General features: G+C 43.6%; 1 protein-coding gene across 7 annotated transcripts in view; it reads right to left on the bottom strand.

Moving 5' to 3' along the window:
• Nucleotides 1–15905, bottom strand: part of sfmbt2 (Scm like with four mbt domains 2) — a 57035-nt gene that overhangs the window by 29784 nt on the left and 11346 nt on the right. For 5 of the 7 annotated variants that reach the window (XM_069671037.1, XM_069671041.1, XM_069671039.1 and 2 more), the window contains exons 4-5: nt 5987–6227; nt 2505–2525 (exon numbers count right to left, since the gene is read on the bottom strand). In XM_069671037.1, the coding sequence (XP_069527138.1) occupies nt 2505–2525; nt 5987–6227 (262 nt within the window). The remainder of the gene's footprint in view (nt 1–2504; nt 2526–5986; nt 6228–15905) is intronic. The other 2 variants (XM_069671040.1, XM_069671042.1) reach the window with 1 other exon arrangement.

Genomic DNA, 15905 nt, shown 5'->3' with positions numbered 1-15905 from the left:
AGAGCTGTCTCTATTTATCAGGGGAAGATAAATATAGAATGCTCTCTGAAACACCACACTACACCCCCCCCCCCCCCCACCCCACACACACACACACACACACACACACACACACACACACACACACACAGAGCAGAGGACAGGTCTATCTCGGAGCATCATCTCCAGCAGGCTCTGGCAGGAAGCAGTGTGGTGAATTCATTATGCAAATCATCTCTATCGGGGATCTGTTCAGCGAGCGGCCTCGGCGTGTCACATGACCAAACCTGTGATGTCGCTTTAAAAAGCTCTTTACGTGAATGGCTGAATGCATCTCACACACACGCACACACATACACACACACACACACATATCAGAGACTGTGGGAATCCACAGCAGCAGCTCGACTCTGTCTGAACAAGCTTGAGCCCCCGAGCCCGACCCAGAGGCTTCATATACATACACTGTCTAAACACCATAAATATGTATAGTGAGCTGAATTATGTTCTCACTGTGTGAATTAAACCTTTCTGCTCACCCGTCAGAGGCTCATACAGAGAGAGAGTTATTAACCTTTACTCCTTTAAACTTGCTGTGCACATTTTGTGCACTTCTCTGGATTAAATTCGAAATAATCTTGATTAAAAAAAGACGCATAACTGTCATCTAAAGCCTACACATCTTTAATTTAGCATTAAATGAGTAACTACATTTAAATCAGGGGGAAAATTACATTTAATTTGTCTTTTAAACGACTTCTTAATGTCTAAAAAGGAGCAAAGATTCTGCTGCAGACTCGTGCCGTTCCTTCACACAGCGATGCTGATTCATACGAGTACAAAAGCTTCATCAGTTTGCAGAGTTTATACTGGAGGAGCTGAGAGGGAAACTGTGTGTGTGGGATGACTCACTGAGTCTGATTTTGGTGTGTTTGTCGTATGTGGTTTGTCCAACCGAATCACTTCTTTGAATCAATCTGTTGATTTACTGCTTTATGTAAAGAGGATTTACCAGAGACGCAACTTCCAGCAACTGAACAGACAAGTGACAGTGAACGCTTTGAGGACCATCGTCGGGGGCAACGCATTACAAAGTAACCAGCTAGAGCCGGACTGTGCTGTGCCATATCATATCATTCAGACTATACTTGTATAATTTTTTTTACATGAGAAGAAAGTGTCATATTAACGGCTACGGCTAACAAGTTGCTGTTCGCTTTAGAAGCTCTTGCCTCCGCTTCAAATCAATACGAGCATGAGATACCCGTCTGTCCGCGTAAGCCCCGCCCCTGCATGCTCGCAGTGTGTGAGCGTGAGGAGGCGGGGGCGCTTAGCTGAGACTCAGCAGACTTCAGTGATTGACAGATATTAGCAAAAGAATTGAAGACAAGAAGAGAGCGGCCATCGTCGTCACGCGCTGCTTCAGGAAACACCGGCAGCAGCGACATGACGCCTGCACAGTGAGCATTAAAACGTTTTCCCAAATCGTCGCGCAAGAGCAAGGAAGTAAATTCCTTGCTAACATTATGATACAGGGAATTTAACCCTTTCCATATTTCATGTTGCAATACCAAAGCTACAGATTTAACTTTTAGCCGTAGCCTGACGTCGCTAATCGCTAACAAATATGTTGTTTTAGCTTAACAAACAGATTTCCACTGCTGACAGTCTTTCGGTTAATGAGCAATCCAGACAGTTCGTCACATGCTCCAGATGTAGGACGTAACCGCGAACACGGCAGTAGGAAATTAAAACGGCCTTTAAGCTTCCTAAACATGACGTCAGTGGAAAACATGGCCGCCGTGTGAATATGGTGCAACCAACTGCCATTCCAGCTTTTGTTACGTCATCATGTCTTTTGTCAGGCAGATGCAAATTTAAAAAAAACTAAGGCTCTAAAATAAATCACCTTCTTTAGATTTAATAGATAATATGAAAACATATTAATAAATAATTAACATTTAGCCACTGCAGACTGAACATAACGTCAGCAGTTAAATGTTTGTTTGTCTCGCCTCAAAGTTTCCGTCCAGTTTGGTGACACATTTTGATTCTATCTGCCAACGACACATTTTCCACACAGCTCTTTATTTGACCTTTGACCTTTCAACACTTCACTCGTGGACTGGTGACATGTTTTTGTTTTTGCTGTTGCACGGAGAGAAGTTTATCAAAGCATCACATTTCTAACTGAGCTGCTGCACAAGTTATCATCCAGGAACAGCTTGGTCGCATGGTGTGTGTGTGTGTGTGTGTGTGTGTGTGTGTGTGTGTGTGTGTGTGTGCCATCACTGCAAAGCCACACTCAGCTAGAAAGGAATCGCATGCAAGAGGAGGCAACCGAGCAGCGATGTCACTTCCTGTATGGAGGTGAAAAGAGGAAGAGGAGGAGGAGGAAGCAGAGCGCACATGCAGCTCTGAGGCCTGTGTGTGTGTGTGTGTGTGTGCGTGTGTGTATGTGTGTGTGTGTGTGTGTGACAGCCGGAGCAGGCGAGTGATTCAGGCGCTCTGTCAGAGCTGCTTACCTTTTCTTAGGTAAACGTTATCTGAGAAACAAAAAGGACACAAATGAAACAGGTGTAAGCTCTCCAAAATACACACACAAACACACGTGGCTCATGTTCAAGCTACACACACACACAGAAACACACAGACACGAAAAAATGTGCATAAAATGATGCAAATCGTGGAAATTGAGCCTCAAAGTTCATATTTACAAACTGACAGCGTCCTGCAGAAGCCTCATTAGGGAGCACATGACCGCCTTCATTATGTGAGCTAAGCTTCGTTACACATGCAGCCACGTCAGCTGTCAATCATTATTAAAAGTGAGCGCAAGATCATTTTAAATACGAGCGAAGAAAGAAGGATTGTTGAGTTTTTCCTGTAAGATGCAACAACTTCTTCATGAGCTTCAGCTGCTGTTTCTTTTAACAACTCAAATATGACGGATGGAAAAACAGACTTCTATAAAAGTCATTCAAGCGTAGACAAAAAGTTCTTTCCTAACATGACGCAAACTTTAATTTAACTCATGCTCGGCTGTTTTCATGAGACTTCACTTGAAAATAATCAGTAAGCCAACTCTGGTGGAATAAATCAAATGGTTAAAATGTATATTTCATCCTTTGGGTGACATGGTCCCTTCACAAATTAACGTTTCAGTCACACTGCTCGTGTTTGCGATGGTTTAAAAAGTTTCTTGCAGCAGCGGAACATGAGTTTGGCACCGCGGCTCCGGCCTCATCGCTCCTCGCAGGTTTATTTTACAGGCAGAAATCTGAGGAGTGATGAGATCGTATTTTAAACCACCCTGCAGGTGGATGCTGGGGTGGTGGTGGGGCAGAAAGTGTGAGCGCAGGGCAACAGTGGCACTGACAGAGCAGAGGGAGAGGCTGGACAGCTTAAATAGAGCGCCACATTAGGAGGAAGTGTTTGTCAGGTGATTGTGGAGAATGATGCCTGAACCAGCTCGCAGGCGTCACTCCATTAATTATTAATTAGTAGTTATGGAGGTTAACTAAAAGGATTTGTCGACTTTAAAATACTCATGTGATCAATCAAACCAAATGTCTCCAACAAAATGTTTATTCTCCTTCAAACAGCCTGAAATGCTGCTGACTTTTTTTCTTGTTTAGCTTAATAATTGACGACATTTGCAACAAAAAATTGCTCAAATTAGTTGGTTTCAGCTTCTAAGTATGAACATTTCCTGGATTTAGTGTCTTCTAAGAACATTAACTGCATATTTTACAGTTACGACGACCAATAGGTCAACTTTTTTGACATTTTATGAGCCATTAATGGAGATGGCTTGATCAATAATATAAACGATCAATACTTGCAGCCCTACTTCTGTCATATCCCGTTTGGTGACAGAACAAAAAGCTTCTCCAGCAGTGTTGAAAGCAAATTCAATGTGCGGTTAATAATCGTCCACTGAGAAATAAATGAAGCAGCTTATGAATTCAGACGTTTATGAAGCGCCCGCTGCTGCGAAGGACAGAAGAAGAAGAAGAAGAAGTCAATGGAAAGGACACGTGGCGCCGTGAGGGCCGGGACACCCAAGTCAGGTGGTATCCAGGTCGTCTCCACAACAACGGAGGCGCACGGCGTCCATCAGCGGGGGAAATAAATGGTCTGAGTGCGAGTCATCTATGTGAGGGCGAGGGGACGCGACGCTGCGCGAGGACATGTGTTTAAAAGCTTCAGAAAAAGTTGTGATTCCGAGAGAGGGAAGGCAGGAAGTTTCTATGATGCTTTATCTTGGTAAAAAAAAAAGTTAGGAGATGAGGTGTGAAGATGGCTTGAGCGTGATGTTGAGGGTGTGATGTGTCAGTTAAATGAACGACAGTTGAGCCACATCGAACAATCAAAGCTGTGAGGGAAACCTGTCTGTCCACTCAGTTTGTATAAAGCTGTAAAGACGGGAGGCTCACAAAGGTGTGTGTGGTTCTGTGTGTGTGTGTGTGTGTGTGTGTCAGACTGACACAAATTGCGGTGAACCAACCATCAGCTGACCTTATTTATAAAGATCAAATAGTTTCTATTCACCGTCGTCTCTTTTGGCTGAAACATGGACACAGTCTGTTCTTTCCATCACACCAATCAGAGCGCTCATGCACGACATCCTTTATTATTAACAATGGAAACTCTGAGTCAGAAAGTCCCGACGAGTTCAGATTCGTGTCCGATCAATGCACGACAAACTCAACTTTTTAAAGTTGCCCTTTGATGACATCACTGCCAAAATCAACAAGCGCAACTGAGATCCATTAGGAGGCACCTTAAACAGCCATGCATGTTACTTTAGCGAGCGCTTTCACTCACATGCATCTGTTAGCTGTAAGGAGAAGCTACTGTTATCACTATGTGCAAAAATACTGTCATCCTGCTTGAAACAATTGACCTCTTAAATCTATCGCTGAATGAGGTAACAATGGTGATTGAGCCGATGGCCCACTGATGAAAGCCTCTGCATTTGCAGTATTACAGACTGGGCGTCTGGTGCGACTTCAAGCGATGCCCAGTTAGTGACGCGTTTTCAGCCAGCAGTGGTTGGTCTGCCAGAGAGGGTAGGCGGAGCTAAGCGGCTGCTTTTCCGGTCTCTGCAAGTGTTCTGAGTAAACAGTAATCTACTATGGCTGAACAAACAAAGAAAAGATGGATGACTACAGATGAAGCAAACAGTCTGAAAAGGAAAGCGACCGTCAGCCAGGAAAATCAGGAGTTACAACCGGAGCCAACCGTGGACGTCACACATGCAACACGGTCTGGATATCTGGAAGTGTGCTCGTGCTATTACCGTTCATCACCACAGGTGGCGCCAAAGAGAACGAAACTGAAATCTTTGAGATTACAACCGTAAGTGAGGCATCAAAGGACACTAACCCTTCTTATGCACTTCCAAAAAACCTCCAATTTTGACCAGTTAGAAAATATAAAAAGGCTGCTATAACTCTTTAATTCTCGTGGCCTCACATCTCAAAGACACACCCTCCTTTAAAGTACCTGCTCCAACAAGCAATAATTGAGCAGCAAATTCCCCCAAAGTACCTCAAATTAACAACACTCATTTAATTATGAGGCACAGAGCTGTTGCACAAAAGGAAGTCATTTTGAAAAATGATCCCTTCGTCATTTTGTCTGACAAAAGGCTTTCTGTTTTTAAAGTTTAATATGAACATAAAAGCTGATAACTTCCCAAAAATAAAGATAAAAACTTCCCTGAACCCTCTCTGATACTGCACTTTGTACTGCAACACCTTGATGTCGTTAGTTTATGATTGTTTTTATCAATATTTTATGATTCCATGAAGCGATAGCGCAGAATGAACAAACCACAGTCTGTTTTCCGATTGTTCCTTCAGCCATAGTGTTCATGATTCGCACTCTTCAGCCTGATTTGCGTCGGATGCTGCGTGACGGCCTGATATGTGAGAATAATCTGATCTTATGTGTGAGTAAGCTCCCCGTTACAGGAGTGTGTGTATCCGTTTCTTCCTACCTTCAGGGGGCATGAGGGTCTTGTTGTTCTGCGTGCACCAGCCCACCGGGTGCAGCTCGGCGGTCATGACATCGCACCAGAAGTCGGCCTTGCGGTCGTCCCCGTATCCGCTGAAGCGAAGCAGCAGCAGCTGGCCGCACGTGGTGATGATGGTGGCCACCCAGTACGTGTCCGGGCTGCTCTTGTTGGCCACCTCCAGCTTCATGCCGGGCTGGAAGCTGCTCTGCAGGCTGATCTCCACCTGAGAGGGAAACAGAGTATTAAAGGGATACTCGACTCTTGTATTTTTACCTTTACAGAGCATCTCAACCTTCCTAAACTGTCGGTTACATTTGCTTAAGGCTTGGAAAAAAGTAACTGTAGGTCAAAGGTGAATGAGGGGGATGTTTATGGACAGATTTGGTTACAAGTTAGACGTTTGTCTTTGTTTTCTCCTTCAGATAAGTTTGGTTAAAGTCTGACTGCTCATTTTCCTCGCTCTGCTGGACTCTGTTCTGCTGCTGCTGCCAACCCCACATGCACGTCTCGGGATCCAATTTGGTAAGGAAATGTTCGATTTGGATTCATATGTTGCTATTTTCCAATCGGTGCACCCGGAGCCTCGTCGAAACCAAAAACATAAATCCAAAAAATCTCTCATGCAAAGTCACCAGAGCAGCTCCAACTTCTGCAGAAAGCGTTCGTGCAAACCCGCCGCCGCCCTCAGCGTCTTAAAGAAACCTGTGCGGCTAAAAGGTGGAGGAAGTGCAGGCTTTAATATGTAGCAACGACTCTGTGATATTTATGTAATAGAGCAATAATGTGGAGATGACTCAGATCTTATTTACATGCTAGGAAACAGAGTTAAGGGGAACTCCACTCGGTTTACACATAAAGGTCAGATTAAGGGAAGTATTCTCACAGTTTGGGCTCTGGAAAGGTTAAGTGAGTAAAACCTTTATTTTAAGCTCTCTTAATGTATCTTTGCTTTCGAAACTGGGGGCTTTACAAAGAGTTATTTTGTCCTTAAAGCCCCCCTCCGAGGAAAATCCAGTTTTAAACATCTCCATGTGGTGTTCTTCATGTGCTACAAGACATTTCAGGGACGACATCAGCAGTCATCTCCGTGGCTGGGCCTGTCTGCTTTTAAACTGCAGTGTACCGAGGACAGGCTGAACAACACGTTTTATAGATCGGCAGGTTTGTGACGTCACAAACCTAAGGAGCCAATCCCGTTAAAGGACGGAGTGACGCTGTGCCTATCATTATGTGCAACCTATGGCAACCACTTCAGCGATGCACGAGCCAGCTGTAACCGTCTTTTTTGCAAACTCACTAACGTTAACGCTGACTAAATTACAAGCTAGCTAAGTTGCCACTAAACGACGGCAGAGACGTGTTTTGTTTTTGCGAGGGAGGCGGCCGCTTGAATTTTTAATGAGGAAGGAGGAGGAGACACCTTGGGAGGATTTTTACAAGGTGTATTATTTCAAGCAGAGCACTTTATACGTCTTAAAACTGGAGCTGCTCTTTAAACACTACAGGTGGATTTGTTGTTGAGTAGCAGACGAGGAGTGTTGAACGTGTTCTGTTTGATTCGTGTTTCCTTGGAGAATTGAGATGTTTTATTTATCACTCTTTTATTTTTCTCTCCTCTACTTTTATTTAAATGCTCAACATAAGGATGGCAATCATGAATACATGAATTACAGTGTTAGAAAAGGAAGGCATGGAGGCGCCGATCGCCCAACAAAAGATGCTTCAGAGCTGCGTTTTTAGGAATTTAAAGGATGCAGTTTTTATGTCTCACATTTCGGACTCACAGAGGAAACACTATATTTCCAGAAGTCAGAGGAAACGCAGACTAATTATCGAGTTCAGCTGTTGCATCCACACTCGTTTCTAACAGGTGCTAAAATCCAAAACAAAGACTTAAAGGGGGGGTCAAAGTTCAGTTCAGCCTTTAAACCTGCCACTCTGTGTGGCAGCAGAATATGGTGGAGGGGTGTGTTTCAGGGTTTGTGCTGCCCCCCTTTAGTTCCGGTGAAGTATTTTTAATGATACAGGGTGCAAATTGCTTCAAACTTTTGTGTCAACAGTTTGCAGGAGGCCGTTCCCCGCACAGAACCCTGACCTCAACCCCGCCGAACACCTTCGGGAGGAATTAGATCTCGCTAATGCTCTGTTGGCTCAATGAGCACAAATTCCCACAGACTCACTCCAAAGTCTGCGAAGCTTCCAAGAAGTGCGGCCGCTGTTACCGAGCAGAGGAGGGACCGACTCCACTTTAATGCCCCCGGTTTTAGGGAAATCCTTTGGAAAGCTTTTCCAAGAATGAGACGTGCATTAAGCTCACGTTGTGCTCGTCTGAGTCTGCCAGATGTCCGCTGACTTTTCATCAGAAAGTGTCTCTTTATAGTGCTTCAATTCTGATCTTTAACACTCTTCATGGTGATGCGATTCTTAACGGGTGAAGAACTGAAAAGTAGAGATAGACCGATATGGTTTTTTCAGGGCCGATACCGATACCGATTAGTAGTAGTCAAGGAGGCCGATAACCGATATTTGGAGCCGATATTCATTTACAGTAAAAATATTGGTGTCAAAATTTTGAAACAAACTCCAACACTTAACTTTGTTTCAATGCCTTTAAGCATATGCATCAGAGCCAAAATAACCCAGTTTTAAATTGATCTCTTATCGGCCGTCGGATTAAAAAAAAAAAAAAAAAAAAAGGCAGATGCCGATATGCGTCAAAATGCCGAATATCGGCGCCGATAATCGGTCTATCCCTACTGAAGAGTACACAATTCTAAAACAGGTGATTAAAATGTAAACATCTATTCTAGATTTATTTAATCTATTTAATCTATTTAAACAGTCTAATTTGACCACCTGGATTTAACTAAGCAAACAGGTGAGAGCCTTCCATTGGAAAAGTACTGCAGTGATTAATATGTTTCAGCTGGCAACAAGTGAGGATCTTCTCATTTCTTAAACAACCATGCCGGAGGACATAACCTGTGGTCGTGGGAAAGAAGTCACCACAGCCACCACAGAGTCCAGACCGTCACCCCATTGAGCATCTTTATGATGTGCAGGAGAAGACTTTACGCAACGGCCCGACTCTCGCACCATCAATACAAGATCTTGGCGACAAATTAATGCAACTCTGGACGGAAATAAATGTGACATTGTATAAGCTTATCACAACGATGGCACAGCGAATGCGTGCCGTAATCAAAGCTATATTAGAGTTAATTAAAAACATGACAAAAAACAAGATAAATTGGGTTCAAACTGATGTAAAATTCTTGTTAATATTCACTCATTCTTAATTTGCTGCCTGTAAAAACGTCTCACAAAACTTCCCAACTTTTCTGAAAGCTTTAGAGCACAAAAAGTAAAGTTCAACTAATATAAAACACAGAAACGTTGAAACAATAAATCAGCATTTTGTATACTCACTCTAATATAAAAGTAATTGATGCCGCAGACGCAGACGTCCCTTTGGCCTCTGTGAAAGTGTGACGGCTGTTGTTCTGACATTTAGCAGAATAAATCATTCACCAGGCGACTGTTTGTTTCACTGCTCTGTTTGTCTCTTTTCCCCTTCGGCTGTCTCAACCCCGCAGGTGAACCTGATTACTAATGAGGCGCACCTGGCCTTGAATCAGTCTTTAAGACAGCAGCACATCAGAGGGGAGGCTTCTGCTGTGGGGACTGCTGTGGTTCTGCCTCTCAGCGGGGATTCTGTGTTGTGTTGTGGTTGATGTTCAGTTGACTTCAGAGAATGTTTCGGTTGTTTGAGTGTCCTTAAATAGATCCCACGTGGTTATATCTGGGTCAGTCAGTAATTAAAAAGTCCAAATAAAGTTAGTCGCAGTTCTAATCAGGATAAGCAAAACCCCAAATGTGTGATTCAAATCACAATATTGCATTCTTACATCAACCAGTTTCGGCAGACGGTGACTGATTTTGATGACTGATTTTGATGACTAACATTTCCCTTTGCAGAGAGCAGGAGCTCGCAGGCCGAATTTAAGATGCACAAACGGCAGCAGTGGCAGAATTTGCACATTCAGAGTTTGCTGAAATCAACCTTTTAACCTGAGCAGGCCTCGACGTGCAGAGATGCCCTCTTTCTTTATCTCAAGCAACAAGCGTCCTGAAACATCACTTTCCTGCTCTTCGCTCTCACAGGAATAAAGCTTTAGCTCCTTCCTGATAAATATGTCTGTAAAAAGTACAATTACAGGCACAGAGAACGTCAACGTGCACGTCGTGTGATATTTGCGCGCTGTAAGGTTATTAACAGAATGTGCTGGATGCTTTGTAGATGGCAGGATGCTGGAGGTGCCCCGACAAGTGCGAGTGGAATTGCCCCAAAGTTCGGGACTTTTGGAGATCAGATTATGATTTTATTCAAATATTTTTTTGGCAAGGAAGTCCCCTTTTGCATCAGTTTATTCCCGCTGGGGGAATTCCTCTCGCATTATAGATAAAACTCCTGCTTAGATGTGGCTTATCAACGTCTTCCTGCAGGCAGGATTGGAAGGTATTTTGGGAAATAGAAATATTTCTTAACCTCTCTTGAAAAAAGTAAAATAAAAGTGTTGACAGACGAGCAGGTACAGGTGCTCTCTAGGTAATAAGTATAATAAATAAACATTTTAAATCTGCATAAAAACTAAATCTCTGCCAAACAACAGCCCTCCAGTTTGTCCTTTTGCAGAGAAAAAGCAATAAATCTGCACAGCAGTGAATGCAGCGCAGCATAATGCGTTTCCACCAATAGCCACAGGCTGCCACACAATTCTTGAGAACACTGCAAGCCCGACAGGATGTTCACATTGAACGGTCGCACAAACGCACACACTCACAAGTGAATGGAAAAAGCCAACATCTTAGAAATAAACACAATGCAAACGTCCGCGTGACTTCCTGCTACAACAATGCAAACGTGCTGTATCACTCTGCTCTGCTTACGTAAGAGAGAGAGAGAGCTACGGGCAAACACTGCCTCTGTGTGTGTGTGTGTGTGTGTGTGTGTGTGTGTGTGTGTGTAGGCCTGAGAGAAATCACTGTTTCAATTTGTCCAGGCTCACAGAGAGGCAGAGACGAGGGCTGCTCTTTACTGAATCACATTTTTCCGGGGAATTCATGGTCTGTTTCCCGGTGACTCAATCCACTTACCAACGAGGCAATTTAGCCTCCCAAGAGGCCGCAGACGCTCGCACACAGTTTGTCCGACATCAGAAAACACACATATTCTAATCTAGATCCATCGCTCGCAGTGATGCAAGAAACGGAAAGGCAGACGCACTTCTTTAAATCTTAAATCAGACACGTCTCCACCTTTGCAGCCCGGCAGCTGAGCGCTGCGAGGCTCAGCGCGGCGGACAGCTGCTCCGTCAGCTGAGGTGGATAAAGACCTCGCATCCAGGATCAACTGCCCTCGCCCATCTGGTCCTCTGCTGTGATGTAACGTGTTAACGCAGGCAGAGGGGTGTAGGTGAAGGGCCTAGTTTTTAAATATCATCAAACTTGTGCAGAAAAGGGCGGGAAATTTATGAACTTTCTGCAAAAAACACTTCCTGTTTCCAATCTTCCAGGTTACTTGAAGGGCAGGGACACAACACAGGCTTGTAAAAAGATGTTGGATCAATAATTTGTTACCTTTAAATACCATATTTGTTGAAAATAAAGTATGGCGATGAGAAAAAGTGTCGAGAATTAAGTCCAAACTTTTGAGATAACGGTCAAACGTATCCTTGGGGATGCTGTCGAGCTGGCGGGTAGAGTAGGACGGAGTTTGGAGGCTCCAGCTAACCTTGATTAATATTGTTATTCTAAGCACGTCTTCGGCTCTACTTAAAACCCCATCAAGCTTCATATTGTTTTTCATGTATACATTCATCGCGTCACAAGCGAGGCCCGGTCAACAAGCCACAACCATGGCCTCCCTTGGACGCTGCGTCCGCCTCTGAAAGACCGAACTTCAGCTGGCACTTAAAGATGCTACGTCAACTACCAGCGTTGACCTGCAAGCTTTGAAAACACAACTAGCGACCGACAAGCTAATATGTTAGCGCTGAAAGGTGCTGTTGGGGAAACAGTCAAGCAAACCACGATTAAAACCCTTACAGCTAGAAAACAAATAACTGGAGGCCAGATCAAGACGGAGTAACGTCAGGATACTGGAAGTACCGGACGGTCCTGATAGCAGCACCACTGTGGCTGTGGCTGCCCTGCTTAAAGAAGCGTTCGGTCTGGAAGAAGAACCAGTTCTGGACCCTTCAACCCAAGCCTGGTGAACGACCACGAGCCAGTGTGGTTCATTACTTCAAACGTATCCTCGTCCACAGCATCCTCTGCACCCGTATTCTGGGATGCTATTTTCCCCGTTGGAAGAATAAACAGTGTGCAATAAAAGGAAATCCAGGCTGAGACAGCCAGAAGCACCTCCAGGCCACAAACTACATGACATTACTGCACTGGTGCTGGAAGAACGACAGATTTTACAGCCTTGCAGAGACACAGAGGCAACATCTGCAGCTGTTTCCAAAATATACACCTTTCTCGGACTGCAGACAATCTTTTATGAAGCGCTCTGTCAGGGACTTTACGGATGACTGACAAGCTTATACCAACAAATAAGAAGAAGGAAAAACTGCACATAGCAACATCCACCCCAGTGAATAAATAAGCCCTCAAGACGCTGCAGATCAACGTGTCTTTCAATCAAACCTTTATTCACAAACAAGACTAAACAATGTTTTTGCGTTAAGCTCCAGAAACACTGGAAACCCTTCCTGACTAATGAACACATTTCAGCCTGCATGCGTCCAGTTTACAAAGCAGCCTTTTTGTTTCACCTTTGTACTCTAAGCCCAGCTGAGATAACTCAAACCGTGAGTCACTTTCTGAGACACGAAAAAGCTCCTCTAGAGACAGTGCTTCTTGTGAAAACAGTTGTATAATGTCCTCTGTCATGATGATTCAGTCGATTCTATTTAACTACAGATACGGGGGCTGATGAGGGTTTAAGGGGAATTTTAATATTTTGAATCCTTGTTTTTTGCACAGTTTTGGGTCTAAGCGACGGATCAGTCTGAAAACTTTTGAATTACTCAAGAAAATGTAACCAGAAACAACCATACCATTGTTCTTTCAAAGTCACCAGACTCCATTGACAAAAACAGCAATTTTAGCTGGCAGAACACTCCCTTCTCTGCTCTCTACTGCTGCCTCAATTTGGTTAGTTTGTTTGAGTTATTGTGTAACTTTGGTGTTTTAATATTTGTGTAACAAACAACAGCACAAAAAAACTAACCAAACAAGGCAGGGAAAGACCAGCAACGCCTATATTCTGTTAGGTAAAATTACTGTTTTTGTAAATGGAGTCTGGTGGCGTTGAACAGAGCGATGCAACAGCGGTTTTTGGTTTAAAAAAAACAGACACACACAAACAAATAGGTCGGTCTCTTTAGGGTTCATCTACATAATGTTGTCAGAGATTTTGGATAACAACCTGAGCCTGTCAGTGGCAAACTGACAACTTTTAGTGGACAGACTTTGATCAGGCGCAATTGCCCCAAAGGATTGTGTTGCAGCTTGTTTTATGTCTGCAGGCTGAAAACCTCTACTGGAGCAAATTCAAAATGTTTGCACCCCAAAAGAGTCCAGGTTTAAAAATATGAAACCACCCTTTGAACATAATCTTTATTTCCTGTTTTCAGTTAATATAATGCATTCATGTCCTGAGTTACTGTGCCTATGTTTTTACATGTTTTATATTTTAACCCGACTGAAATATGTCCCCGTCTGGGAAACTAAACTTTAAGTCGAGTATAAACCAATCTCTGTTCTTATTGACTGTAGTCTGAGAACCATATAGTCTCTGGAGACAACAGTGATCATGTCGGGCATGTAGCCGGCGGTTAGCGATAAGCCACTTCCAGTAAGACTTCCTTTTCTGCGTGCTGCATCGTTCACAGAAATTTCAACATCATGATGCAGATTAAAAAGGATGTTTTTTCTCGCCAGTGTGCCGAATGTTGCAAAGTGGTACTCACGGTGATTCATGTTGGTCCTCTCTTTAAATAACATAACAAAGAGTCGGTCTAGACCTGCTCATTTTGTAAAGTGTCTCGAGATAACTCTGGTTATGATTTGGCGCTATAGAGATGAGTAAAAAGTAAAAATGAAGCTTTGTCCTCGAGGAGAAGAAAACTACTTTAAAATGCTCCTTCGTTGAACGGAGGTCGGATCGATCATTTCTGATGCATTCGAGGAAGTCGGGAAATCTGAACACTGAGCGGCTTTCGTGACAAAGCGTCAAGGGAATTTATCTCAAGTTGAGTTTTAGATGTAGAACAGATTACAGTTAGCTGTTAGCTGTTAGCATGCAGATGTCTGTTAATAGAGATTGATAAGAAGCTGAATCGCCGATCAATTCAGTTCTGCCTGCTTTTGCTCTCCACACAGACTGTTAGAATACGCCACAGCCTGCCGATACGTGATCGGTCAATATTACTCGGACTACAAACGTACTAAAAACAGAAATCCACATCCCTACCTACAGATGCTACGTTTCTATGTAGCATGTTGAACTGACTGAGAGCCCCTTTAATAACAACAGCCGTACAATAACAGGAAATCATCTGAGATTGCACCGTGCATTCTGTGCCAGTTGTTGGTACTTTCCACTTTCTGTATGTTTAGTCTGAGAGGAGAAGAGCATCTGGTCGTTATGAATAACCCCGATCCTCTTCAGCTTTGACTTTAAAACTAATTCATCATCATTTCGGCACCACAGCTGTTCTGCTGAGCTTAGCATTAGCAGGAAGAGCAGCGACATTTAGCAGAAACACAAATTAGCTGATTCAGGTTTATTCTAGGAGAAAAACTTTCAGTTACTCTGTCCTGTTAAAAACAGCAGCTAACAGATTCATCTTAGATACTGAAGAGGAAGAAACAAACACAAACAGAGCAGCAGCAGCAGAGGCGAAGCAGGTGAGTCTGACATGTTAAACAGGCCGCACAGTCGCTGATGGCAACATGCAGCTCAGGTGACCTCTCAGCTGACCCGCACTATGATTGTCTGTCTGAACTAAGTCAGCCGGCTGTGCTTCGCTTCACTTCTGTATCAGATACGAGGCTCAGCCAATCGGAGCAGCAGCACAGCAGGTCTGCAGAGCCGAAGCCAAAAATGAGTACTTTAACCTTCTGGGACACATCCGAACTCTCTGCGTGTTGCAACATAGGAGATCATGTAGATTGCATTTAAACAAGTTAGTGCCCGAGTTCCTTTAAATCTGATGACTCAGTTTTCTCCGGAGTTGAAGCTGTGAGCCGTTTCCAGAAGTTGAGATAAAAATCAGACGGCTAACACAGACAGTAACGTAAAACTCCTTCGACTGATTCTGCATAAAAACTGCAGATTTTTTGGCACTTCTGGTTTTGTACTCAGTTAACTTTCAGCAAAATCCAACAGTGATGATTAGATTTTCTCAAGTTCTGCAAATTTCTACTGACCGAGAGAGCGATTCCATTTCTACCATCACTGCCTCTCTCCCTCTCTCCGCTGTAACCATGGCAATAACAACGCTTCAAATAAAGACGCTGCTGCGAAGAAAACTTCAACCCAGCGGCGCATAACATCTTCACAGTCGCTAGTTTCAAGATGAGTGTCACAGATTCGGTATTTGATCGCAATCTCCCTTTCTGTTCCTCAGTTAGTGATGCCACAGTCAAGTCGACCTTTGACCTAATTCTTCTCATTTTATCCTGTTAGACATCCTCTTGTAACTGTGTTCTAATAAGTGTATGAACTCTTGAGTTAAGACATCACAGTGACCTTGACCTCTGACCATTGCCCTCCAAATTCTACACAGTTCATCCTCAAGTTCAAGTAGATATTTGTGCCAAACTTCCA

Source organism: Semicossyphus pulcher, unplaced genomic scaffold (genome assembly GCF_022749685.1).
Source record: "Semicossyphus pulcher isolate SPU_LCO1_2020_fin unplaced genomic scaffold, fSemPul1.0.p SCAF_20, whole genome shotgun sequence".
NCBI classification, from domain to species: Eukaryota; Metazoa; Chordata; class Actinopteri; order Labriformes; family Labridae; genus Semicossyphus; species Semicossyphus pulcher.
Note: the sequence above shows the minus strand (reverse complement) of the source record. Positions and strands in the feature narration are given on the sequence as shown.